General features: G+C 50.9%; 1 protein-coding gene across 1 annotated transcript in view; it reads right to left on the bottom strand.

Annotated features, from left to right (window-relative positions):
* LOC119108180 (tyrosine-protein phosphatase 99A) overlaps positions 1-27769 on the bottom strand; it is a 78822-nt gene that overhangs the window by 49921 nt on the left and 1132 nt on the right. Inside the window, exons 2-4 of the mRNA XM_037231757.1 lie at positions 17438-17601; positions 6054-6237; positions 2328-2451 (exon numbers count right to left, since the gene is read on the bottom strand). Coding sequence (XP_037087652.1) covers positions 2328-2451; positions 6054-6237; positions 17438-17601 — 472 coding nt within the window. The remainder of the gene's footprint in view (positions 1-2327; positions 2452-6053; positions 6238-17437; positions 17602-27769) is intronic.

Raw genomic sequence — 27769 nt, 5'->3', positions numbered from 1 at the left:
GCAACGGCAGCTGAGCGCTATGTGCGGCGGTACGACACTCCTGGGCCACATAGGCGGTGTTTGTTCTGAAATTTCGTTGAAATATGAAGGCCACACGTCACGAGCGGCAAGCGCCGCATACACAGCGGCGGGGCGCGGCCGTAAAGCGCTCCGGCTCGTCCTGCCGAGCTGCATGGCCACACCGGGCTGCTGTGGCGCCGGCCGGCTGCTCCGGCTCGTCCTGCCGGGCTGCATGGTCGCACAGGACTGCTGTGCCACCGGCCCGCTGCTCCGGCTCGTCCTGTCGAGCTGCATGGTCACACCGGACTGCTGTGCCACCGGCCCGCTGCTCCGGCTCGTCCTGCCGAGCTGCATGGCCACACCGGGCTGCTGTGGCGCCGGCCGGCTGCTCCGGCTCGTCCTGCCGGGCTGCATGGTCGCACAGGACTGCTGTGCCACCGGCCCGCTGCTCCGGCTCGTCCTGCCGGGCTGCATGGTCACACCGGGCTGCTGTGTCATCAGCCCGCTGCTCCGGCTCGTCCTGTCGGGCTGCATGGTCACACCGGACTGCTGTGCCACCGGCCCGCTGCTCCGGCTCGCCCTGCCGGGCTGCATGGTCACACAGGACTGCTGTGCCACCGGCCCGCTGCTCCGGCTCGTCCTGTCGAGCTGCATGGTCACACAGGACTGCTGTGGCACCGGCCCGCTGCTCCGGCTCGTCCTGTCGGGCTGCATGGTCACACCGGACTGCTGTGCCACCGGCCCGCTGCTCCGGCTCGTCCTGTCGAGCTGCATGGTCACACCGGACTGCTGTGCCACCGGCCCGCTGCTCCGGCTCGTCCTGCCGAGCTGCATGGTCACACCGGACTGCTGTGCCACCGGCCCGCTGCTCCGGCTCGTCCTGCCGAGCTGCATGGTCACACCGGACTGCTGTGGCACCGGCCCGCTGCTCCGGCTCGTCCTGTCGGGCTGCATGGTCACACCGGACTGCTGTGCCACCGGCCCGCTGCTCCGGCTCGTCCTGCCGAGCTGCATGGTCACACCGGACTGCTGTGCCACCGGCCCGCTGCTCCGGCTCGTCCTGCCGAGCTGCATGGTCACACCGGACTGCTGTGGCACCGGCCCGCTGCTCCGGCTCGTCCTGTCGGGCTGCATGGTCACACCGGACTGCTGTGCCACCGGCCCGCTGCTCCGGCTCGTCCTGCCGAGCTGCATGGTCACACCGGACTGCTGTGCCACCGGCCCGCTGCTCCGGCTCGTCCTGCCGAGCTGCATGGTCACACCGGACTGCTGTGGCGCCGGCCCGCTGGGTCATCGGTCGACCGGGACGTCATATACTGACCGGCCAAGAAGCCGTAACTCGCTCTCCAGACAGATAGGGATTATCTGCCGGGACCTCGTGTGAGCAGTGTTCACACGTTTTATTTCTGTTTGATGGACTGGCTTACTCACATGCGGCTGAAGTTGCCAGGCCTACCCGCATCCGGCTGGGTTCATAAAATTTCACACGATCCTTTCGGAAAGAAATTCTTGGTAAGAACTAAGTCCAGTTGAGAAATATCAACTTTTAAAACTTCACGCAGCTAATGGCATTTAATATGTGGTATAACAGAAGTTCTGCCTAGCTGTACTTATGGTGCATCAAACTAATTAGAAGGTACAATCTATGCTAAAGCAATAAAGTTCAGTTTCCTGAGAATATCAAACCTCCAACGTACCGGAAGACACCGGTTAAACTAACCTACGAAGCAATTATTTGGATAAGTTATAAAAACACTCATCGGTTCTAACAAGGGTCGTAGACCCGCTGGGTGCCATAGGTACGTCTGAGTCAGTACCGTTTGGTATACGCAGTGACTGTTCTAGCACACTAATAGTGTCGAAAACAAGAGCTTAAAGCTTTGTTATTTATGACGACGATATGCAGGAACTTAGCGCTTTCTTATGTATAATGACGGTATGCAGGAGCTTAGCGCTTTCTTGTCTGTAACGACGATGTGTTCAATATCATCCAGCCACCATATCTGGCCGTTGTCACGTTTACGTCAAACGCTGCAGTAGTGAAAAGCGCCACCAACCTTGTGTTTCTCACAAGACTTCTGCATCCGTGCGTGTGTATCTCCCCACGGAAGGTCTGTTTTGCAGCCAAAACCCCTCCCCCATCCTGAATAGAGCTTCACCCCGGCCGGCTGTGGTATTTGAATTCCGGGAGGTCCAGCCAGCGCATCATGACCCGTGTCCAGCGATTTCCCCGTGTCACATAGCTCCACCAAACTCGAAAATGGCTGGAAATCCACGCCGACCGAGGCGAGGTCTGGCGTCGACCGTCGGGCGGCGTCGCCATTCACCTGGTCTGTATGACGTAGTGTTTGATGGGGCTGTTGTTTGTCTGCAGACTGGGCGCCCAGCTGAGGTCGATGTGCCGCGACGTGTGCTTGATGACCATCGGCCGGCCTGGCGGACTGGGAACGCCTGCGGAGCAGCACACCTCAATCCCAGAGTCACATACAGCAGCTGGCGCGACTCGCTCAGCCAGGTCAGGTCCAGGTCAAGTCGGGTCAGGTCACGGAGCGGTCAGAGCAGCACCGCAAACCGGTCAACACAAGTCAAGAGCGACGCCTCATTCCAGTTGACAGCTGGACCTGTAACTCCAGCTGCAAACGCGGCACATACTTATAAACGTCAGCAGTATGGTTCGTAGGGCGCACGGCGGGCGTCCGCGCGTTAAACCGCGGAACGTCGCCCAGGTGACAGTCATGATGATGTCATGCTGGGGGTCGATTGGCCGCCGGCAGTAAAGCTGCGAAGCTCACTCAGCCAAGTGACGCTCTATCAAAAACCATCAAAACTGACCCCTGGCAGAGTACTTGCTATCGGATGGGCATAAAGCAACAGAGAAAGGCTCCATGCCTGCATCGTAAGGAGGCCAGCGTCACAACCCGGTCCCTGCTTCACACTAAGAACTTCTCAAGTCCAGCAGGAGAACAGTTCCTGCCGGCAAGAACTGAAGACTGGTCCGTGCTCTACTTCGGCGTACCATCTATCCGTGGGAAGTGGTCGGAGAAAGAGTAGGCTGCAGGCATCCCAGCTTTTCGAACGGCTCGGTGAGGGTTGGCTGCCCTGCGTCATTCACAAATAACTCAATATTTATTCATACGCCTTCTTGTCCGTCCACCAGGATCCACTTGCCCGTCTTCACATTTCACTTGATTCAGACACCTGGCTTCCGATCCACCCAACAGTGGTGCGATTCACTTCAGGCGCTGGCTACTTGCCTTTGAAAAGGTATGGCCTGCGGCCGGTGGTAGCGGCCGCGCTACAGGTCAGGTGACGTCAAAGAGCAGGACGGCCTGTGCCGAGCATTGCAGCACGTCGAACTTTCGCCACCGAATTCCATCTTTGACGCGGTGCGGCACGATCGGATGATATAGGTCACGGCTCACACAACGAGCGTTGCTTAGCGCGAGCTTTTCCACCAGAAACGTATTCATTCAAAAGGGTTAATAGCAAATCTTAAAAAGGATGCATCCATCACCTGCAGACAAACGGATTTGATCCACACACCAGCCCTGCTTTACAAAACACTTTTTGAGCTTTGTCAGGCTGGTTTTCTTACGGCGCTCTGCCGCAGAGAGGAAAGCCCGACAATGGGCAATCAGCGGAATCATTTACTTCCGCTTCGATAAAATTAATCGTGGCATATCTAGCGGCATCAAACATGTCTTGTCCTTGACTACCAAAATGCAAGAGGAGATCAGATGACCTAAAGGTGTGTCCATGTGCAAGATCTCACTGCTGTCACTAAAGCAGAGGTGTCACCCTCGGTCTCGTGTTGAACAGGAGATCCACAGGCGGCCTCGTGAAACCGTGCTCACGGTTTGACCTAGGCTGCAAGACACCGACAGGCCGCAGTGTGATCTAAAGACCTACGTATTACACTATCATGACATGATCTCGCTGAGTGATCAGTGGATTAGAATCCAACGCTGCGAAATAGTACCGTAGGTACAAGTTAGTGCCGAGTTTAAAAATCGAATCAATACCCCAGCACTGCCTGGTCGGACGTGCACAAATATACAATTATGTCTGTGGAGTAAAGCGCCATACGCGTATTAGGCAGTTTATGTGGGCGTAACGTCCCATGGAGCACGCGGACTGGGCAGAAAATCAATATCGCAGGCAAATGGGAGCATTTTTCAACGCATCACATCGAGCAATTCTAAATCAGCACCGAACGGGTATAAACTTGAATAATGTTATCTAGCTGGAGCTCAATTGGTTTCAGTGTCATTTCAAGCTGCGTCATGCAATCTGTATGGATAGGGATGGCCTCGCCCAAGTGGCGTAGCGTCAGGTTCGGAGAAGGCTGTGTCGGCTGCCGCACAGTGCTGCCGGCCGCGCAGTGACTTCGGTAGTGTGAGTGGTTTCGGTAGTGTGAGTGGTTTCGGTACTGTGAGTCTCTTCGGTAGTGTGAGTGGTTTCGGTAATGTGGGTCGCTTCGGTAGTGTGAGTGGCTTCGGTAGTGTGAGTGGCTTCGGTAGTGTGAGTGGTTTCGGTAGTGTGTGGCTTTGGTCGTGTGAGTGGTTTCGATAATTGTGAGTGGCTTCGTTAGCGTGAGTGGCTTCGGCAGTGTGGGTGGTTTCGGTAGTGTAGATGGTTTCGGTAATGTGGGTGGTCTCGGTAGTGTGTGTGGTTTTGGTAGTGTAAGTGGTGCGAGTGGTTTTAGTAGTGTGAGTGGTATCAGTAGTATCAGCGGTTTCGATAGTACCGGTGGTTTCGGCGGTGCCAGTAGTTTCAGCAGTGTCAGTGGTTTCCGTAGTATCAGTGGTTTCGGTGGCGTGAGTAACCTTGGTAGTGTCAGTGGTTTCGGCGGTGTCAGCGGTTTCAGTTGTCCATGGTTTGAGTGGTGGCAGTGGTTTTGTCGGTATTAGTGTTTTGGTAGTGCCAGTGGTTTCGGTGATCTCAGGGGTTCAGGGGTTGCCAGTAGAACTGGTAGTGTCGGTCATTCTGACATTATCAGTGGTGCTGGCGGCATCTGTGGCATCAGATGCGCCAGTGCTACTACCAATAACAGTGTTGCCGGCTGTATCATTGGTACCAGTGGCGCCAGTACTACCGACGTCATCAGTGCTGTCGGTGGTGTCGTGGTACCGCAGCAGTCTGTGATGTCACTGCCAACGTGCCTAGCAGCGTCAGCGTTGCCGGCGGCGCCGATGAGTTCCAGCGGCATCAGTGACGTCAGCGGTGACGCACGCTCAGCAGCGTCAGTGATATCAGTCATGCAAGAGTGGCGGCGAGGTCACCAAGGCGCTTGTGGTGCGGGGGGAGGGGGGGGGGGAGCACGGCGACAGCCTTCATCCCCACCCTTCGGTTCTGAATAGGTGCATGCCGCTAACGTATTTGTCACTGCTGACGCCGCGCGCCGCCGCCGCCAGCCACGTTCGACCGGAACGAAAACGGATCACTGCATCATCCCCTGCGGTGCTAACCGCTGACACGGGCTCGCCGCCGGCTCAGATAGCAGGCCGGTAATGGGCGCCTCTCGCGCGGCGGCCCCGGCCGACCGGCATCTGATTAGGTGAAAAATTAATGGCTGATTACGGCGGTGCGGAGGCCGCTGGAGTCGCCGTCTCGGCCGAGCGGACGCACCGGCCGTAAATCGGCAGCCTGCGTTTCATAAATCCCGCTGCTGTAAATGTAATCGATCGGCGCGGGTGCAACGGCTGGCGGCGGCCTGAGTGGCGGAGCGAGACCACGCGAGCCGCGGTGGCCAGTCCATGCTGGCGGCGCGGCCGCCGGCACGGGCCCGACCGCCGTGGATAGATCACGCCGGCTGGCAAGAGCTATTATTTAAAAGGCCGCCCCGGCAAACCACTCCGACGCTCGTCCGAGAGCAGGCTTACGCGTGCTTGCGAACCGGTCGCGGGGAAGCGCGGGTAAGCCAGTTGCAAATCGCGGAATATGCGCAGCGCAAGAGCCAAGGCGCCACGCGAGGACCCCTGTTAAGCAGCAGCTGAGGAGACGACCAGCATGACGTATCCGATCAGGACCGCGCTGGCCGGTGGCTATCTCACCCTGCACCTCCAGCTTGACGATCCTGTGGTCGGAGGGCTGGTCGTTGAACGAGCAGCTGTATGCGCCGCTGTCGGCGGCCCGGGCCGGAGCGATCAGCAGGGCCCAGGTGCGCCGGTCCAGGTCCAGGCGGCCGCGGTCGCCCTCTATGGACACAGTCCTCGCCGCGTAGGAGGCCAGCTGGCCCTGCCGGACACGGACACGTCGTGCAGTCAGCCCTGGAAAGAGGGCTTTAAATTGTGATGCTTGTGATGATTTAGCGAATATCTACTTCCGAACTGTCCCATACCTTACGGGAGTTTTCCACTTTCGCCGTTCGAGAGGTGAGGATAGCTCGGCGACCCCTTACGATCTTGCAAAACTAAGCAACTAGAGCCTGGAGGAAGACGGAAATGAAGCCCTTTTGTCGATCTGTATCGGACAGGTGTGACTGGACAATTGTGAATGCAATCTTTGATACATTAAATCAAGTCACAGTATCAAGTTAACACTTCATAGGTCCCTTCTGCTATCCCATGAACTCAAAATGTTGCGGTAATGCAAAAAGACTTAGATTTACACTTAGAAGATACACTTAAACTGGTAATATGACGTGTCTGGAGGCTGATTTTTTGGAACCAACTGCAGGAATGAGCTTACATTCTTTTCCAAAATCAACCTGATATGTACTGCATTCGACAAAGGCCATAGCTGATTGCTTTCATGAGCTGTATTAAAGAGCGCGCCGTCTACTTTGGCCATTTTGCCCAAAGGTCACACACGATCAATAATGACATGCATGATGTAGCTATCTCATTCGTTGAGAACCGACGGACCAAAACGGGGCTTGCGCACGGGGCTTGAAATGCGTCGCGGGGCGTCAATATTCCGCGCCTGCGCAGTGCACACCTTGAAATGCGTCGCGGGGTGTCAATATTCCGCGCCTGCGCTGTGCACACCTTGAAATGCGTCGCGGGGCGTCAATATTCCGCGCCTGCGCAGTGCACACCTTGAAATGCGTCGCGGGGCGTCAATATTCCGCGCCTGCGCAGTGCACAACTTGAAATGAGGCCATTTGTATTTGTATTTGATCTCCAGACGCATGCATTGCACAAATGCCCACGTGGTTATTCGCGTATGTGGATTTCCTGGTGTAGAAGTCACGTGCTTTAGCATATTTTTTCAAAATAGACCGTGGAATATGCTTTCATGTGTGGAACTGCCATCACTTACAAACGATGAAAGACATTTTCTTACTTGAAGCCATGCCTGATTGCAACATTATCCCACGCATCCAAAGACAACGCAAATCTTTACGAAGACGCCTGCGTTGAAACACTGCTTTGACGTCGATTCAGGTTGTTGAGGATGTTGCATGTGTCAGAGGTCGTCAGCCTGGACGGCTGGAATTTAAACTGGACAGTCATATAACAATGTTGAAGCTACTCGTCCTAGCTTCCTTGCGATGTGTGCAACGGTTTGGGTCTTACTTCCATAACACCGGAGAAAAGTTTCCTCATTGCCGGTGCTGGCGAGAGTCAGGACAGTTTGACAAGGTAAAATTTCGGCAAAAGCTTGCTTCGTATCCCAAATGGCAATAAAAAGGGCAGTTGCGGTTCCCTCCGATGAAAACACGCACGCACGCACGCACGTACGCGCGCGCTCAGGTGCACTCGCTCGCACGCACGCATACACGCACGCATGCACGCAAGCGCTCACGTATATATATATATATATATATATATATATATATATATATATATATAATGTACACATATATGCTTTACGCCAATGGGCCCCATGAACGTCAGCTTTCCAAACTTAGTATAAGGCTAGTGCCTTAATACCCCTGAAATATGTCTAATGTTGCAAAGCTTTAGCACAATGTTTTTGCTGGACGGGGCCCTTCTTCAGCTCTCCACTTCAGCCTCTAAACCGTTCCAGAAAAAATCCCGCACTCCTTTCCACTAAGCCTCTAAACTGTTCCAGAAGAAGTCCTGCATTTTAGTGAGTCTCCTTACCATATTCCCAACAGGCGGCCGGTGTTATACGAAGCTCAATGGAACGCGAATAGTTTCAAGGTCGTATTATTTATTTAGATCCGCGCCAACCAAGGACATTCCAGCACCTTGCCGTTACGCCGCCGGCGATGTGTCCTGCTCCACGTTGTAAACTAGCAACACGTGGACGGAGGTTGACGTACAACCACCTGCAATGCAACAGCACATACGACCACAGCGCTGTGGAGCCAAGGTTCATCGGCCCGAGCTAATCTTACAAAACCATATTCCAGAACACGCACGGACATCTCTCGGGCCTTCGGCGCGATCGGTCACTCGCGGTGGCTCAATCAGTCATCGAATGCTCTTTGCAAGCCTCCTCCGAGAGAATGGGCTTGGTCGCCGCCCACACAGTGCGTGGGCGGCGATAGAGATAGAGATAGAGATAGCGTGTGCATAGAGAAAGCGTCACTTTATTAGTCTGACAGAGTGTCCTTAGCCTGGAAAATGCAGTGTGTAGAGAAGAAAAGCGAGTGGAGAAAGCTCCTGTTTGTCACGGTGCTGCAATGTTTGCCACTGCATCATGGATTCCACCACACCGGAGATACGCCGCAGCCCAATATTGCAGAATATTACGGTACGTCTGCGGCAAGAAATGACACACGACGACACACCTTAAACAAATAAAAAACCGTCACGTACAACTTTGAATCGGCAAATTTTTGTCAACCTTGGAACAGTCCCTACGCAGACATGCGGGTGATTTTTTTGCTAATGGACCAAATTTATTTTCATTTAATGTCATTTTAACTCGCAAATGCTCACAATGGCGTTGCGCGTATGGAATTAACTAACCCGTGAGGTCCACCGCAGTTATTTTGAAAAAGTTTAACCCGCTTTTCTGAACACACCCATGCCGCAGGCAAGCTTTAAAAACGAAAAAAAATGCCGCATGCGTACACAAATCGTCGACAGGATGAATTTGCGAAATGTGTGGCCTACTCCAGTGCTACGCAGAGCCTTTTCAGCGCCCCGAAGCAAGCACAAGTCAATTGAATACTACGGAAAAGCTTCACGCATGAGCGGAAGGCCATCACAATGAACGGACTGCGCAGAACCGAGCTCATAACACCCAGTCCGAGCTGGAACCTGCTGCACGGCTCCTCAGCGTGTGGCGTGTGAGACAAAGAGCTCTCTCAGCAACAGTGCCTGAGTATGCCGTCGTTTTACCAGCTTGCGCGCTATTTTGTAGCACGTCGTAACCTTCAGTCCCATTGATCGGCGCCACATGATAGGAAGCGTACACAGCGCTGATGCATCTGGAGGAAATTGCTGCTGTCCGCGCTAGAGCGGTCCCTTTTAAGGATACGGTTCACAAAGTGTGACCTGCAACCCCAGTGCCGGGGCGGGTGGGTATCCACCTCATGTATTGTTGCTCCGCCAATGCAAAAGACCAGTTTGAGTAAGCTCCATTACAAGTTCCATTATAGTTACGGCGCACACGTTTTCAATGCCTTTCCAAGCATCCCCTGCCAATACGCCCCAATATCGCGAAGTACCTCCGTTACGAGATCGCATATTAAGTGTTGTGTTGTTGGTGCGTCTCGTATATCGTCTTAATCTACGTACATTTTGCGCGTAGAAAACAATACATTCTAGCATGATTAAGTACACTATTGTTGGTGTACATTCCCACAGTCTTGTTCGATGGCATACTGGAAACATTTTAAAGTGACAATAGGATCATTGGTGTGGGCTGATTTTGGTTGTGGCTGCTGGTAATACACACTCCAGCGCATGACTGGTCAGGCTTACCTACATACCAACTTACTTACTTGCCTACTTATTCCGGTCTTACCGTTGGTAAGGCCGGACAGCGCATCCCTTTAACCTGTGGACGCTAATTGTGCAACACAAGTTCCTTACAGGTTAATAACTCTCGTCGACGTCTCTTTCTCGCATTACTTATATACACCCAAGGCACACAAAGTATGAGTAGAATCATACTCATTTTACATGACAGCCTAGATTTTACCACACATGCCAGACGGCATGATAATTCCTTGTAATCCGTGGTCCAGATGTTACAATGTTCTATTGTTATCCCGTAACAAACAGATGTTACAATGTTCTATTGTTATCCCATAACAAACAGTGATATTGGCGTGCTTCCCGAGCGTCCCCGGGCGAGTCGTTTTCGGCGCCGGCATAATGAAAGAGCCACTAAGTGATGCTCGCCCTCCATTTGGGCCCATGTTAAGGCCGAAACTTTGCAGAATTATCACACCGTAAATAGATACCTGGGGGAAAAAAGGATACGAAATGCAACACTGGAGTGTGCCGCAGCTTTTGTCCTATTTGACACGCAGCCGCGTGGCCGGCCGAGTGCAGCGCGCCTGGGTGCAGGTGGGGTTGGCGTTTGTGGTGGGGTGAGCGGGGGTTAATCTGGCCGCGGGTATTCCAAAAGCTAAGAAATCTAGGGACACCAAACCGACGTGGCAGGTAGGGGTCTGGGCGAGCTCATTTGCGTCAGATTTCTGGATTCCTAACTTGAGACACTCGGCTCAAATAAGGTAACAAATTTACACTCGAAATCGGTGCCGAAAGCGCCTTAAGACTTCCTCACGCAACCAGTTTTGGCCGAAGAATTGTTTCTAAGCAAAAGGTTATCGGTGTTCATATCAGGTCAGTGACCAAATCTGGCCTTTAAAAGTTGGAAATGGCCAAAATCATATAACATATTTCTGACATTATAGTTAATACTTAACGTCCAAAACCACCTTGGCGCGCATGTCCCTCAAAACAACAGGATGATAAAGATTATTACATGTCAGCAACCTACCCTGACCTTCACAAAGACAAAGCAAGAAATATGTTGATGTCCAGGAATAGGGTCGCTTTGTGTGCAAGGCATAAGCAAAGCGGCCTAATATGACCCAAAACTTGACAGTGGGTACAAAAGTGACTTCTAATTGTGTGTTTCAAATCACTACGGTAAACTAGCAGTACTTTTTGTTTTTTTCTCTACCTACACTCATTTCTGAGAGCGTAGGGGAAGGAGGACGGATATACAGTCCCATCAGCCTAAATTTGGCGTTAGAGCGGGGATTAGGGCTCGTGGATGGAGCCTCGTAAGAAGCCTGCGCGACATCAGACATCCTGCTACCATTCATGAAGAGCTACCTCGCCACGGATTTGTTGCATCGAAAGCGATCGCTAGGTAACGTAATGCAGCTTGAGCGATTGCCACAAGAACTACGAATTTTTGTGCCATGGAAAGGCGCATGGGTTGATGGCTGAGCTTTCGCTGTGCTCCGTCAATACACCGAAAATGGTCAAAGTTCATTCAGTGAACGCAAACTTTTCTCACGCACTCTCGCTGATCTCGCGCTGGGTCCTGGGGTAAAGGTCACGCGTTACCCTGGGACCTTTTCAGCCACAGAGCCGGCCCAGCCAGCGGCGTCCCATTACCAGCGAGCTGGCAGCTTTCACGCCGCTGTCGCTTCCAGCGAAACGCTGATATTTGTCTTCTGCTGTGTCCAGGCGCCAAGAATCATTTCTGATTGGCACGTCCTTGAGCAAACAACGTGACAAATATGAACGTCTTGAGCGGGGCGCCAGCCCGGCGTCGGGGAGGCGCTGGCTGGGCGCGGCCACGCCGAATCAGGCCCAAAAACGGCGCGGCGCGGCGGAACCGGCGCTGTTGCGACGTGCAGCCGTGTCCAGCTGCCAGTCAACAGCGCCACTATTTGCTGGCGCGCCCGCCGTACTGACACGGGTTCCGCATCAGGCGTCCGCGCAGCAAATTGGCCGACGTTTTTATTTGCAGCTCCGTCGGCGCCGAGTGGGAGAGACTGCTGCGAGAAGTTACGGGCTCGACAGCGCTTCCCTGATGCGAGCACAAAAGTTGCCGGCTCCACGTTCGTGATCACGTTTGGGGACCGAATTTTCCCGCGTGCGTAAGTCCGTAATGCTTGGCAGTGAATTTAGCGCGATGGAAGCGCTCGTTCAATGTAGCGTTTCACTGGCGCAGGAACACAGAAGCGGGGTCCGATTCTGGCACAGCTAGCTGATTCTGGCGCAGAGCTGGAGACACCGAGGTCTCCAAGTCGGGGGGGGGGGGGGGGGGGGGGGACGCGACGTGGGTGCTGCTCTTTAACACACTTCCCAGTTATATTGCAAGCACGTGCAGTGCGCACATGCAATTTTCCGCGTCAGCACCGAGGCATCATGGCCCGTCGCATCGCCATTCCCTGCCTTTGTCTGCTACAATCTGTGCCTCTATAAGTTACTTAAAATCGTTTGAGTTTGGCAAAGTGTGGTGATCTGATAATCATCATCAGCCGTATGGCGCTTTTACTGCCGCGACCTATGTGAGAAAGTGGTCATATATAACGACCACATGGCAGCGTGTGCCGTAAAATAATGCGGCGTCGATGACTCGTAAACCTTTTCCTAATGAAATCCAAATACCAATGGGCTCATGCTCTTCACGTCAGATCTAATCGATTTGCCAACGTACAACTGCCAAACGTCATGGCTTCCGTTCATCGTCGAAACCATCCTTCGCCCTTGCGCCCCGCTGTGCTGACCTGGCAGTCTCTGCCCTGATCCATCTGACCTGTGACCCCGCGACCGGACCAGGTCACGTGACGTCGCGTGCTCGAAGGCGTGGCCTTGGGCGCGGCCGGTGACAGTGACGTCATGAGACCAGTTCGGCATCGGCTCCCTCCAATCGTTAACCTGTCCTAATGCAGTCAAGCTTTTGTCGGCCGCGGCTGGCGAACCGCGCGCGCGCAGACCGCACCGTCAGCACAGTCCACAGGCGCCGGGCTCTAGCAAGCGATTGGAAACTCTGATCCGACGCGGGGAAAAAATACAACTGAGTTAGCTGCACTAACGGAAAGTTTCACGAAATATTACATCCTAACCCGTGCCCAACCCCAGCGTGAGAGTTAAACGCCTATGAGCATCGCACGACACGCTACCTGGGCCCTGTCCGTGCGCCAGCGCGACGACGGCGCCTAATTTCACCGGTATGATTTACTATTCTCGATGCAGAGTAGTCCAAAAAGGTTTAATATATGCGAGCGCGATAGCCGTGCCGCCGTTTGAAGTTGGAGCCCTCACCCCCCGTGAGCTCGTCGACCCACCCGCTGCCCGTAATGGAGCCAAATGGCTCTGCACGGGTATTAGCTTTCAAGTGGTCCTCCGCCTCATTGGAGCGGCACCTGTCTGGCAATGGACCAATTATATGCAAATGTCTTTCGGCGGCATACTTTCTATCTTCGGTGAATGGGTCGCGCAAAGCTTCGAGAACTCCATTGTTTGAGCTCGAGTTCTCGGGACGGTCGTAGTATGTGTGCGCATATGTCACAGACATTACAGCCTTATTGTTCACGGTCACCAAAGATGCATCAAAGCTTCTAAATGCATTTAAAATTGAACCAAGACCGCAAAAGACAGGCAACACCTGAAAAGACAGGGATGAGTTCCTGTTCATATACAGACGTCGCATTTGTGTAATGTGCGTCTATATTACAATAATCACCAATGTCATACTCGAAATATATCGGCACGCCTTTAGGTGGTAGAAAAGCGGCCCAACATCCAGTTCAATGCTGAAAGCGTTTATTGTTGGTGCCATGTACTGATGAAGTAAGATATTCTCAAGAATATTCGTTATTCTTTTGACTCAGCAAACTTAACAAAGATGACAAACATTTACATTTCCTGGCACAAATCAGCGGGGTGGAATTCAGTTCAATATGCCGATTACAAGCTTCTTTTACTTTTTGAATGTGTTGTGATTCACAACGTTAACTCCGTGGTTCACCCGGTAACATGCTGCGTCATTTCCATCGCATCCTGTCACCTAACTTGATAGTCAATTGACTGTTACGTCATTTGCCGGGAGATTGGCCACATTCCTGTTGCTGAGGACGAAGGCCAGAGGTTTTGGAAAAGTCTTCAAAATCAGCTATTTATTCCAGCTGTTTACTATATTGCACGGCATACAATTACCGTAGGTACGGTAGATGTATGCTTGGTTTTGGAGATATATTTAAGTATGTCTATAGACTCAACATTGAGATCAGACTAGGCCGGAGGATGGACGGCTCCGCCCTCACACACGCTTGCATGTGCCCATTAATCTGGCATGGTACGTAACGTGGAAAATGCATCGATCTACGGTACCATAAAACACCTCAGCCTTTATTGTAGACATGCGGTGGGGCATTTGTGATTTTATACACATGATAGACCAATATATCTGACATAGTTTAAGCCTCAATGCGAAATGCGTCGCATATTCTAAAGATCGATTTCTCCAACTTCCAGACGCCGAATGGGATGAACAATGATACCGTTGTGAAGGCCTCATCAAATAATAAAAAATACATACCAAATTTCCGATATTAGGCCAAATGTGAGGCCACCAGAGGTTGCAAAAGGTAAAAAAGGTCGTTCTGATAAACGCAGTCAAAACATATGCTAACACGCGTTCGGATGGTGGTCAAATTAATCCCTCCAAGGATTTTTCCGGAACAGTTTCCGCACAAAATTTGACGTGGCTACGCCCCGCCAAATTTTGCATACCTGTAGACAAATGAATGGTAGATCGTTTGGTGCCAAAAATTCCGATGTAACTTGTAAGGTCACTGACCTACAGCGGGTCCAAATCAGGCCATAGATTCAGCGAAGTCAATTTCTAAAAAAAATCAATCTTTTGGAACAACGGAGTGCTAGACGAAGCCACACATGTCTGAGAGACTTTCTTAGGCAACACAGCATTGAATGCTCAAATTCCATTGAACTAGGGTCCGGCACTCAGTCCGAAGAGAGTCAAAACCAACCTGTTTTGTCATTCTAGGGCTTGCTGAATGAGATAGTTTCTGGCGCTTATTTAAAATGTAGTGATTAGAAGAACCGCATTAGACACCTTCCATGGCTTTTTAAAGCTCGGAATAGGTCAGTGAATTAAAATGGCCCAGGTCACATTGCGTTTTTAGGAACATACTGCCTAGCGCAAACTTTGTCACTTATTCGCATGCAAAATGCAAGTGCATTCAAATTCAAATTGTTTGTCAAAAGCTGATTATTGCGTGATTTTGGTTACTATGACCTTCAAAATGTCAAACAAGGTCACTGACTTTAAATGAGCATGTTATCTTTTGCTGAGAACAGGTACCTAGGTTTTGGAGACACTTTGAAAACCAGCTTGGAGTTTGACTTTGTTTGACCTTATTTGACCAGAAGGTGATAGTCTTAGAGCCTCAAACTTTGACCTCAGTGCGTTCACGTATAGGCCAACAAGCCCTGTGAATCTGGTGTCTCTAGCTCTCCTGGTTCCTGAGGTCTTAGGGGAGTCAAGTTGACCTCCCCCAAGCCAAAGGCATCCAACCGGCCACCCGAGTACGTGCTAATTAGTCAAGACGGATATTGAGGGCATGTAAGTCCGCCTTAAAACTTTGGGGAATCCATTCCGGCCGTTTCTGTTGACCACAAGAATTCTGACCACAAGAGGCGCGTCAGATTACCGTTTAAAATTGGTCTCCCAGCAAACTGTAAGGACGAGTCATTGATGTTTTTTTTCCACATTGCACTTCGGACTAAGCTTATCTTATGAGCTGCAGCTGTGAAACAGAATCATCTCAGACACACAAATGTCATTTACGACGGACCAAGAAATGACATGGGGTCAGCTTAGGCCAAATTTAGAAACCTGACAGAAGAGAGCGCAAAGCGTTAGCGTGTCTAACTGGCCAGCAAAGTGCTCTTCTGTAGCTGCACTCTGTGCGCTCGCCCAACATCCCACGCTATTTCCCATTAGCCGAGAAGCACGGTCAAGGCCCCGGCCGGCCGGACCCCCGGCTGCCTGTTGCTGGTACAATCAGGCCTGATATATTGTGTACAGAATACAGCAATATATCATATTGGGGACATTTATTTTCGCAATTCCCCTTGGACGCCTCTATCACTAAGTGATGACAAATTTGGAGACCCCTAATGCCGCTGGCATGCGCGCTACTGACAATATAATTCATTGACTTTGGATGACGTCATTGTAACTTGCCTGTCATCATGTGACCTAATGCGGCCTTATTATGCATTAGAATGATTTCACAATATATTTTCAGTGGGGCACTGGGAGTCTGCTCTCCCCTCCCCCAAAAAACAGTACCTAATAAAACCTTTTGTTTTGAGCTAGGCATGTGTCTTGCAGAAGATGCCCATAAAGGTAGGTCACCACCTAGGTCAATGCCTTTGGCTTTGTGGTCATGCGATGGTTGTGAATGTTAGTTAGTATTCTTCCTCATGTTCAAACACCAGAACCGCACAAAAATACGTACCGGGTTGCATTATTTGCAGAAATAGCAATAACTGACTGGACCTCATTTTACTGATCCGCATGTTTGGAAAAATATGAAGGAAGCAAACTGTAGGAATTATCGTGTTCTCTCGCTAAAGCTGGAGCAATGGCAAATGACATAAAAAATTATGCGTGATAAAAACTTTTTAGGGGTTGACCAATTTGACCTAACTTAGGTCGCTAGCCTAGACAAAAAACCTTGCTTTAAATTTGCACAAAGGATGCCAAACTGATGGATTAATAGCTTCTAAGGATGTGGGGTTGCAGCAAGTGTGTTTTGGTTGTCCTCGAAATGCCGTTGTGGAAATCAGCTCCCTCCCTCCGGCCGGACGTGGGTTAACTACATTTTTAACGGAGATGGCAAAGAACAGAAGTGACGACGCTTAATGTCAGCCCAGCAGATGGCGATTCACGCCCAGTATTTAGTTCAAATGTCATCTAAAATATCACTTAACGCACCAATCTGTCAATGTACAACAACTCCCACCCGCAGTTTTTAGCTTAAGTAACATTTAACCCCAAAACCTCCAAACTTGGTAGACATAAGGTAAGATGCCTTAATATCCGAGTTAAGTGTCAATTTTCTGCTCCCCGCCGCCAAAACAGGAACACGTGTAGCACATCGCATAAGTGAATACAGCGTTTAGGTCTCCATGATTTTCTCTGCTCCCCACAAGGTTCCATTCATCGCAAAATGTGGTTCGGATCCCATGCTTCCATCGTCACTGCACGCCCCGTCCAGCACGTCTGCGATCAGGCCGCCTGCACGTCTGCGGTCAGGCCACCTGCACGTCTGGCATCAGGACGCCTGCACGTCTGCGGTCAGGCCGCCTGCACGTCTGCGGCCAGGCCACCTGCATGTCTGTCATCAGCACGCCTGCACGCTTGCGGTCAGGCCGCCTGCACGTCTGCGGTCAGACCACCTGCACGTCTGTCATCAAGCCACCTGCACGTCTGTCATCAGGCCGCCTGCACGCGGCAGCCGGCCGCCGGGGGGGGGGGGGGGGGCGGGCGTGCAGTTCGAGCCACCTACCGTGGGCGCGGCGGCCGGGCAGGGCCGCCGGCCGGGGCACGTCCAGGTCAGCCGGCCGATGATGTAGTCGGCGGCGCGGCCGACCTCGGTCAGCCCCGGGCACGGGATGGTGGCGTTCTCGCCGGCGCGCACGACCACCGTCTTCATGAGCCGGTCCCCGCGCCCTGCCAGCACCGATGGCGTGGGCATCAGTCACGACGGGCAAACCAGATTAGCGCCGGTGACCGGCGGCCGCCGCCAATCTGGGCTGACCCCTCCGGCCGGGCGGCGCGCGTGGCACACGCCGCAACAGATAGTGCTGCGCGCCGCCGCTGACGCCGCTCGCCGCCGGCCACTAATTTGACATACATGGCGAGCCACGTGATGCCCTCGTGCGCAATAACGCCTGCATAAGCGAATCACTGTCGGGACAAAATAAATCGGCACATTTGCTCCGGTCTGCGCACCTCTGTGGTGCAAGTGACCGTGCGGTGGTACCTGCGTTTACCCCACGTTTTCCTGGCTGACAAAAACAACGTTTAATTATGGCGTTCAAAGGAGCTGGGTTCAGATACTCGAGTAGATGCAACATCCGGAAGACTATCTCAAACAGCGCATGGTGCTGGAAGTCTGCTTGGCAATACCCGCATGTGCGAGATGCTAATTTTGCTAACTGAATAGCTGAGCTCCATACGCCTAAAGTGCCGGCGTCGGCTTGCTTCCCGAGATATGCATGAGAAGGTTGTTTATCTTCATCCAACATTCATTACCCAGGACATTGCGGTCTAATGCGGTCACGCACAAGGCGCAGGAGTGAGCGGAATTTACATGGCGGAGAACGGAACACGCATTTTGGGGATGGCCGGACAACAAACGCAAGACAATCCGAGCGCGGATTGAAGAATGGTTCAAACATGTGTTGGATACTATACGAAGTGCGTCATACCCATTGTCACAAAAGGTCACTTTCTGAGATTGTCTAATCCACTTTCCGCTCCAGATACTATGAATGTACAAATTTCTTCTGTCTGAATCCATAGTCCTAAGTATATCATTGACAAACATGCTCCGACTGCGAAGTGGTCTCGGAGCAACATTTTCTAAGGGAAGATTTCGTGGGCAGGACAACTATTTGCTGCTGGAAATCATGACTACGTCAATCGCGTTGACTAGCCTGAGATATAATGACAGCGTGGTCGCGCCCTGATCTGCCGATCCTCATAACGAGGACTGGTAGGAGGAAGGGTTTGATGCAACCAGGCTGTTGCCAAACTAGGAAACATGGAAGTTATTTGATGTGTGATATTTGAAATCCACCGAACCAGCGGATTGATCTCAATGAGATATTGCGACCGATGATTAGTTTTATATTCCATAACCAATAATTGATCCATATATGCCAGATGAAATGCAAAATTTTCCCGAAAATCGAAACCTTTCCAGCTTTGCATGCTCGTATGTACGAACTATGACCCGTGAAGCCACGAAATCTAAACTGGCACATATTCTGTTTGTTTCTTAGTGCAATGGTTTTAAGTGTTTTTGTTTTATGTGTTATAGTTTTATGTGTTTTAAGCATTTGCTTATGACGTACGGCTCTATTAACGAAACAACGCCGTCCCGTCGCTGCTCCGAAACCATAAACGCCTGCGACAAGTTTTGGGTTTCAAAATACGCAGAATTATCTACAGAAAACCGACGGGAGAGGATGGGGGTGAGGGTGGGGGGGCGTAGTCGCATCGACCCCATCCCCTATCAGGGCGAGGGTTAACATTATCTTAAACATTGCAGTCCACATCTGCAAACAAATGATAACTCTACGAATCCCATGACGCAGCAAACCTCCGTGAAAACTGCTAGTATGTCATGTGGAGCTTAACGAGCACACCGTCCCAGAATCAAATAATGGTATTGATCTCCATCCACCCATTGCATGCAGACCGTGTGCAACTATGTGTTGGTCACGAGCTTTCAGAGCGACACTTCTCCGCACTCCAGCGTGACGTGCGGTGCACACCGAAGCGGCGCGACCCCGGCGGCGCCACCGGACGCGTTCCCATGGCGGCTGGAGCGGCCGGCCGCGCCCCGCCTGCGCCCGGCCCGCGTTGGCCCGAGCGGTGGCAGGAGAGTCCGAGGACCCACCCCCGCAGGACATGTTTGGAGTTTCGAGGGTCTATGCCCGGAAGGCCAAGGCCGGGAAAACCTATTCTCGGCGTACGCTTGGAAGTCCCATGTCTGGAAAGCCTACGCTCGGAACAGCTACGCTCGGAAGAGTACGCTCGGAAAGCAAACCGCTGAGGTTACCTACCACCAGAATACCCGCGATCTGAAGACCTGCTCTCCAGAGATCTACTGCTGTGAATACCTGCATTCGGAAGATCTGCGCTCTGAAACCTTGCGCTCTGAAGACCTACGCCCAGAGAACCTCCGCATTAGAGCTCCGGGCTGTTTTGTTTTGATCGAGTCAGGATCTCCAGCCGGTCTCCGATCCTCCGGTGGGGATCTTCGGTCGATCTCCGATCCTCCGTTGGGGATCTTCGGCCGATCTTCGATCCTCCGGTGGGGATCTTCGGCCGATCTCCGATCCTGCGAGTCGACTCTGGCACCATATTCGGCTTGTGTGGTGGGAGATGGGTCCAGTGAGTCGACCTATCAGTGCATACCACGCTTCGTGGTCAGCAGGCCGCCATAACGGCCCTTCAGGTCACCCCAGCCAGCCGGCCCTAGTCCGCTCTGGCTAGCACACTTGCACATAGTATAAGAAGGGTCTTCAGCTTCTAATTTTCAGCTTCTGATTTTTCGGCATTATGAGATGAACGCTCTTGTGTTAAGTAAACAATCTTCAATATAGCGGGAGGCACTGTTAACGTTGTAGTACTAAATATCGTTTACCTTGAACGATATTACTACCGTCATTAGAGTCGTTATACTCTGCAATGTATTTAAGCAGTACGTCTTGCATACATTGAAGATACATTGAAGCGTACAATACATTGAAGGTTGTTACCTCAACATAAGAGCTTTAAAATAATAAGATCGGCCATCCATTGTGTCGTCGTCCGTTGCCGCCTGTTCGTCCTGACTCGATTAAGGACATCGCCAGTAGACGTTCGCGAAGTGGGTCTCCCGGCAATAGGTCTTCACAGCGCAAGCATTCCGGGAGTAAGCTTTTGGGCATAGATCTTCCCAGCGTAGATCATCCGAGCGCAGTACTTTCAGCAGTAGGTTTCCCCAAAGCAGGTGATCCATGCGGCACATCTTCCGGGAGTCCGTCCTCCGGGATGATCTGGCCGGGATGATCCCAACTGCGTCAGTTACCGCAAGCAATCCCCGGTCGGCGAACCTCTGTGCGGCTATAGAACCATTTCGCACCGATTTCAGGAACACTCAGTATCATTAGAGGAGCAGGGACGGGCAGCATAGAGCTGGGATTCTGAGGGGCATTTGTTAATGCTGGTAAGGCACATCTTCCCATCCTGTTAGACGAGGGTGGGACAACGCAGGCGAGGTGAGGCCTCAGAAGTTAGCCACCGCTTCTCAGGGTTGTCATGGCGACACTGTCGGCTGTGTGACGTTGGGAGCCGCGTGATGACGCCGGCAATTGTAGCCAACCATTGTTCAGTGTCAATACTTGGACGTGCTAGCAGCCAGAGCCTGGGGCGGTTCGAGCGCCATCGATCGCCGAGACGCGCTGACCTGCGAGTGCGCCCGCGGAATAACGGGGCGTCTCTTTTGAATGGCTCTACGGCCCATCGACCGTGGCATCGAACCCAGATCGGCTGGGCCGAAGGCGGTCCGGTGTCCGGCGCGCATGGGCAGCCAGGAGCGCCGCGTCACCAGCTGCAGAGCCGAGGGGCGGCGATGTACTCCCAGCAGCCCAGCTCTGGGTTCCCTTTCACGCATCGCTTTGTGTCAACGTAGATCTATCGACCACTGTGGCGGTGCCTCTCGACGATGCTTCGCCGAGTAGGACCAGCGCTCGCCTCGTCGACGTCCCCTGGGTTTGAACGGCGCTGGACTATCCCAATGATGGCCCCCGCAGCGAGTGGGTGCCGGCATGTCTTCCGCGTTCCGACGCTTGGTCCTCGCTCGGCAACTTCTTGCATCGATCATCGATGGTGTGCCCGCACCAGAGCGCTCTTGGTGGTGCCGGCTTCCGGACGTCAGCGGTATACCGCCGACGAGCCCTAACGGACCCGCCGAGGCACCGGGGTCCGTTCCGGCCCAGGTCCGTTCAGTGGCGCCACCTAGCGAGGATGGTCCTCGCTCTCCGCGGCGATCGCGGGCCGGGCAGCCAGACCAGCAACACCGCGCTGTGTTTTGCCGTCAAACATCAATCCGATGATGCGTTAAGCCGTGCTTTTACTGGCACTAAGGCTTTGAGTCGCTTCATTGTTGTGATAAATATAGCTGGATTATGCTCGTTTTGTTGGGATGACGTTTCACGCCTGTTGCGCACAAACGTCTTCAACAGCTTTGTTGTTCTCAAAGCAGACGCACTTGCCAAACTGGAACGGAAAGCCCGGTAGTAGAAATTAGCAGCAGTAAACAAAAAATACTTTGGCAGTAAAATTGTGTCATACTTGCTTTTCTTCCCGGTGAAAGGGGCTGCAGCGATGAGCGGCTCGTGATTACCACGAGGCTTACGAATTGCTGTTCATACTCGTAAAATATGTCCGTTTGGCATCACTGGCACTGCTTGCTACTATAAGCGCGTAATTACATCCACAATTATCATTCATCCGTACGCTGAAAACCAAATCACATCAAACCGGGGGTTAGGAATATACCTTCCACTTGTGCGTTGCGCCCAGTCGTTCTCGTTACTCCCTCACCTGATCGAAAGACGCTGAAACGAGCTATTGTTTCACTTTGCTGTTAAGTTAAGCGAAAAACAAACTTATGCGATCACGAATTTGCCAACGATCTCCACGGCCTTCAACAAAGAACGCCTGAAGGTCGATGCGGCAGACCAGTAACACCACGCGACCACTTTATCAAGAAAATGAGGGCGCATGCTGATCCATCGACTATATTCACCCCAGATCGGCCCAACTTTCCACCACCCAAGTGCATTCCTTTCGGCGTGCCAGCGCTTCCATCACATTGAAAGCGGATGCGTTCTACTTCAATGACACCGCCGAGAACCACGAAGGCCTTAATGCCAGGGGATCCGTTCTGCTATCGCTAGACTGAAAAGGTACATACAGACTTGTTTGGCGTGCATAATAATGTATTTACGAATAACATGCAAGTGATCAGCAGCACGCCGATTGCTATATTTCTGACGACCAAAATACGTAAAAAATAGCGTTTGCCTCAGGCCACGAAAAGGACGCCGTATGAGGTGTGGGCTGGCGAGATTACAACAGACGTGACCTTTATCAGCTGTGAATTACGACCATGTCATTGCTATGAAATCTTGGCCAGACCTAGCCAACCTTTCAGAGCCCATAAAACTGGCCCCGTTTTAATGTCCTTTTCATTAATTCTGGAGGCAGTGCTTTGTTGTCATTTTTTACTGTGAAGTTTGTGCGTTTTTCAAGTCATATCACTTACAATTAGATGACTGAGCCTGGCCGACCTGTTAATTTCGGTAGAACACTTCGACAGATTTCAAATGTTTTAGTATTGTGTTGCCATGACCAATAAATTACGAGAAGCGAAGCCTCTTGAGTAGAAGCTGCTTATAGTGGATGCATTCGATTCATATGACACCATCAAGAATCTCATAGCTTGAATTTCAGAGGCTCCAGTCTGCTGTCTTTAAAATTAAAAGGTGAATACAGATGTAATAAGGGCACATGATAATGCGCCTGGTAGGATAGGTTGATTGTCGGGGTATCGGGTCAGCACAAGGCTGGTGTGCCTGATTTATTTTTCGCATCGCACAGACTTATCCTGAAGCCATATACCGCCGACCATTACGACCTATTGCACATGCAATGGCTTTCGCACCAGGCTAGAGGATTTAGACTGTCCGTTGTGTAATCATTGCTTGTTAGCCGTTATGTAACATGTGTCGACGAATTATGGTTTGATCAATGGTTTTGTTTTTGACAAAGTTGTGAGAAAGACTCGATGGTTGACGATGTGTGAATGTGGCCGCGTTGTCATCATGTTTTGCTACGGTATTCATACTACTTTTGTAATTGTACCGAATCAAACAATAAGCCACTGGTTGGAACGATTTGTGAATGCGAGGTGAACTGAACTGAACAATGGGCTCTGCTTCACGTCCGTTGAGTTGGCATGGGCCACCGCTTGCAGCTTAAGCCTCAGTATGTCGTATTTGAGGCTGGTTTGAAAAGGGCGTCGATGGCCACTTTCCAATCGAGCAATAACGCACCTCGATGCGCCAAAGAGTGCTCGTATCGCGCAACGATTTGTAGGCAGCTCATTCACTTCCCTCGTTCAGTTTATTTCGTGTTTTACTGTGACCTATGCCTGTTGTAGATGTCCCCCCAATACCGGTTCATTTAGCGGCGTGACCTAACCTAGGCCACAGGAAAACACCCACTTTCTGCTCGTGGTGCCCGCGGAAGCCTAATGTTTTTTTCTCTAGGTTGGGAAGATCCCTAAGACAGGTTCCTATGCATCTTTTTACTGGGGGGCTGGGGGGGGGGGATTTATTTGACAACCGCCATTATGCAGGCAGTGACAAAACCGAAGGTAATAGAACCATACTTATATGGAAGCCTACGCTAAAGGGTTCCATCTATGAACTGGAAAGTCTGCCTTTCACGAGGGCTTAGCTGACGCAGGTCTGCCAATATTCCCGCGCTAGGCTGAGCAATCACTTCAAATTGGCTGGTCACCCTCTGGCCAGGCATGGCCGGACACGGCAATGGTAAAGGACACTCATCAGTCACAATGCTTTACGACTCTCAACTTGTTACAAATTTGGCGACTATTGCCAACGCACTGCCGTGACTTGCAAATAAAGTATGAAAAGAAATGTCACACACGGTGCATCTTACATTTGACACCTATATTTAACACGTTTTTACCTTTAATTCATGGTCGAAGGGCAAGAGCATTATGTTAAGATTTTCTTCAGCCCGAACTAGACAACTTCACGGACTGGATGAACACATGGGTGGGCAATATACACGCGTGGGTTCACAGTCTGGTACCCATATGTAATGAGTATCACGTTGGGCTAAGTATATATTTGGGGGACACTTCTGACATGGGGACGGGTATGGAGAAGTATATTCGCAAATGGCCGAGTATGTACAAAAAAGTCCACAATGCTGTAGAGTACTTTGGTCCTGACCCTGATTAGTTCCAGTTGAAGTACTTTTGTATTTTCACTGTAATAGTAAGCTTGCATTTCAGCATGTCTGAATCGTTATAAAAATAGGGCTAAGTGCGAAAATGCATGCGGCTGGGTAAAGCGCGAGCATTGAGAATGGGTAGCGGGTGGTGTGGGCACAGCCTTAAGGATAATGGGTGAATTAGGTACAGGAAATCTTACGCGTGAGGGCTTCCAGTCTGGACCCATCTGCAGCTCGTGCACATTCTTAGCACATACGCAGCCTGTCCCACGGCCGTTTGGTTCAGCCCCGACCACAGTGACCACAGTGACCACTACTGCGCACGCAAATAACAGTACAGGTGTACACTCTCTTACTAGTTAAGAGTGCTGATCTCGCGACGCTGCAAAGCTTCGTCGTGGATATCGGAGTCTAGCTTCGACCCTCGTACTGATTTTTCGCAAATTTTACGTTTCCCATGTTAATCAGTGATATTGCACCCAAAGCTCTACCCAGGCCGGCCGCTGACATGTTCCAGTTAAAGTTTTCAACTATTAAGACTCAGACCAGTCTGTGGGCATGATAACAAACCATCCACAGGCCATTCTCAATAACCTGCTGACGGCCTCAGCAGTTTATTTGAACAAATGACCTTGAGATTTAATCCACCAATACGCGATACACATCAATCCATCAGAGCGCTTGCCATCCATCACGAATGTTGAATATTGTAACCTCAGCTTATTTACCCGAGAAGGTACGTCAGATAATTTTTAATCGCTTGCTATGCCTCATCTTATTTTGGTATTTGTGTTTTAAAATATTCAATCGTGAGTCTATCGGTAGAAGAGAAATGAGCATGAAACAGATATTCCCCTATGTGATGCTTGTATTATTTGCATACTGTCTGTTCTGCAATGTTTGTTTAGTAGCATAGCTTTTCGTTTTTGCGTTGGTTTTGCTGTGGGGGTTTGTGTCAGGCTGGAGATTTAAGACAGTGAAGCAATAGGGGTGATGCACCACTCTCCAAGATAGGGAAGGAAAGTACATTGGATGCACGGATTTTGAGATAACACTGAGATTACTTGCCTCCCAGTTGTTGAAAGTTGGAACGCTTAATGGAAGTGTTTTAGTTACCACCTGAGGAGTTCAAGAAGTTCGTTGTTTGAAGAGGAGGCGAAATTCGCCCAGCCATTTTCGCCATTTTGCATTAATACTCTTAGCATACTGAATTTGCGAGAAGGTAGTAAATGTTTAGATAACACGCTGACTGCACCGAAAACAATTCTTGTATCGATCTCACATCAACGCGAGGAACTGATAAATCACCTGCTCTGCGGACTTGCCCCTGACTTTTGTGCTAAAATTTCCCAACTGTATTTACTCTCGAAATCTTTGCCCATTGCTTCGCATCTTTTGCCTGATAGCTGACTCCGATCCATAGAAAATTAGCGCGCCGGATCAAATGTGTTTTACTCGAAAATGTCTCCGATGCACCTCTCATGTTTCTGTAGCAAAAGACTTCCATATAACAGTGATAAGTCAACCCTTTCAGAGTCCCACAATGAATAAGCTATATCATCGTTTGTTTATGATAAACATTGCCTTGGTGAGCTTTCAATTGTGATTAAAAAGCATAATGTATGCGTCGACTTCATTGCAGTGGTATTTCATGATATGCTCCAAAGTTGCAGTGCCTGTTTTACAGCGGGATATTTTTTTAGCACGATATTTTGTCTCATGCAAAGCCCTTAATATATCAGACAAACCCAAAATGGTGAGACTGGTCAAGAGGTAGTTCAACAACAATTCACCGCACACCATAAGGGTAGTTGTGCTACGTAGTAGTAAACCACAATGTAGTACACCAAGATGTTAATACATCGCTGGTTCACCGTTCGCTGCGGCTGTGATCGTAATCACACTTTTCGTCGCGACGTATATCGCGCTACATCAAACAATTACCCTGTTGTCGGAGTAAAATATCTCAAAACATATGTTCACCAGATCTAGTTAAGCCAGAATTCTGCTGTTCAATAGCCTACCCAGGGATTAAGTGTTTTCTCTCGCCCGACCAGTTCAAGGTTCCGGAGTTATTCGCATCGCAAGCATCGAGCGGTGCCCCCTGATGGCGATATTAGGAATTCCTACGGGGAGATCACCATGTTGAAGCCCATGCCACGCGTTCGTATCCCTGGCGCCGTCGGTATATGACCTGGTCAGTGTCCGAGCTTCGCGTCATCTGACGTAGGGAAGTGAGCGAAGTGGCTCAGAAGAAACGGAGACATGTTGCTGCGCGGCACATCGGCCTCAACTGCGCTGGAAATGTAATGGTATCATCTTTTACCCGGAAGTAAACGACCATGCGTCCACCATGTGTGATAAAACCCCGGGTAGCCGAACAGGTGGGCTATCTGAACAGGTAACGTGCTAACGCTGAAGATGAACTTTCCTGAATATGAGGAAAGAAATAAATAATTCAGCATTTGGTATCACAAAACTCATTCAAAACATTTAGCACGTGAGCTTGCTGTACCATTTGGGTTCATTCACCCACTCCTGAGTTTCATTCTCAAGCAACCGCATTTTTGGAAAGCATTGCTTGCGAACGGCTCTAAAATAAAGACACTGGCCATTGTCTGACCGTCGGAATGTTGCGTCCCTCACGACAGAGCTAGAATGTTATGCGTACGGGTGAAGGATACATAAAGGGGTAATTGAAGCAGTACGCAGTGTCAGATTGAGGTTTTCAGCATCCTTCCAAACAAAATGGGATATTCACATTTCAGCGTCCATTATTAATGTGAGCCTTTTCCATGATGATTTTAGCTCATTGTGCTCCCACACCAACCACAGCACTATTTATAAAGTTTGTGCTTCTTCCCACAGGACAGAGCACGGTCTTCGTGGCTGCAAACACTCCATCTCGCCGATCCAATTGCTTCCGGCGCTCTAACCATACTCTCATATCTGCGTACGGGTCACCGCAAGCCGCCCACGACCTCTCCTCCCACGCCCGCCATCTTGAGCACACTGGCGTCAGCCGTGGGTCACTTAAGTCGTCAAAGCCGAAATTGTGATATCGTTAGCCCAG

This window comes from Pollicipes pollicipes, unplaced genomic scaffold (genome assembly GCF_011947565.3).
Source record: "Pollicipes pollicipes isolate AB1234 unplaced genomic scaffold, Ppol_2.1 Scaffold_6686;HRSCAF=7923_pilon_pilon_pilon, whole genome shotgun sequence".
Classification (NCBI taxonomy): domain Eukaryota; kingdom Metazoa; phylum Arthropoda; class Thecostraca; order Pollicipedomorpha; family Pollicipedidae; genus Pollicipes; species Pollicipes pollicipes.
The sequence above is the reverse complement of the archived record's forward strand: the minus strand, read 5'-3'. Positions and strand labels throughout refer to the sequence as shown.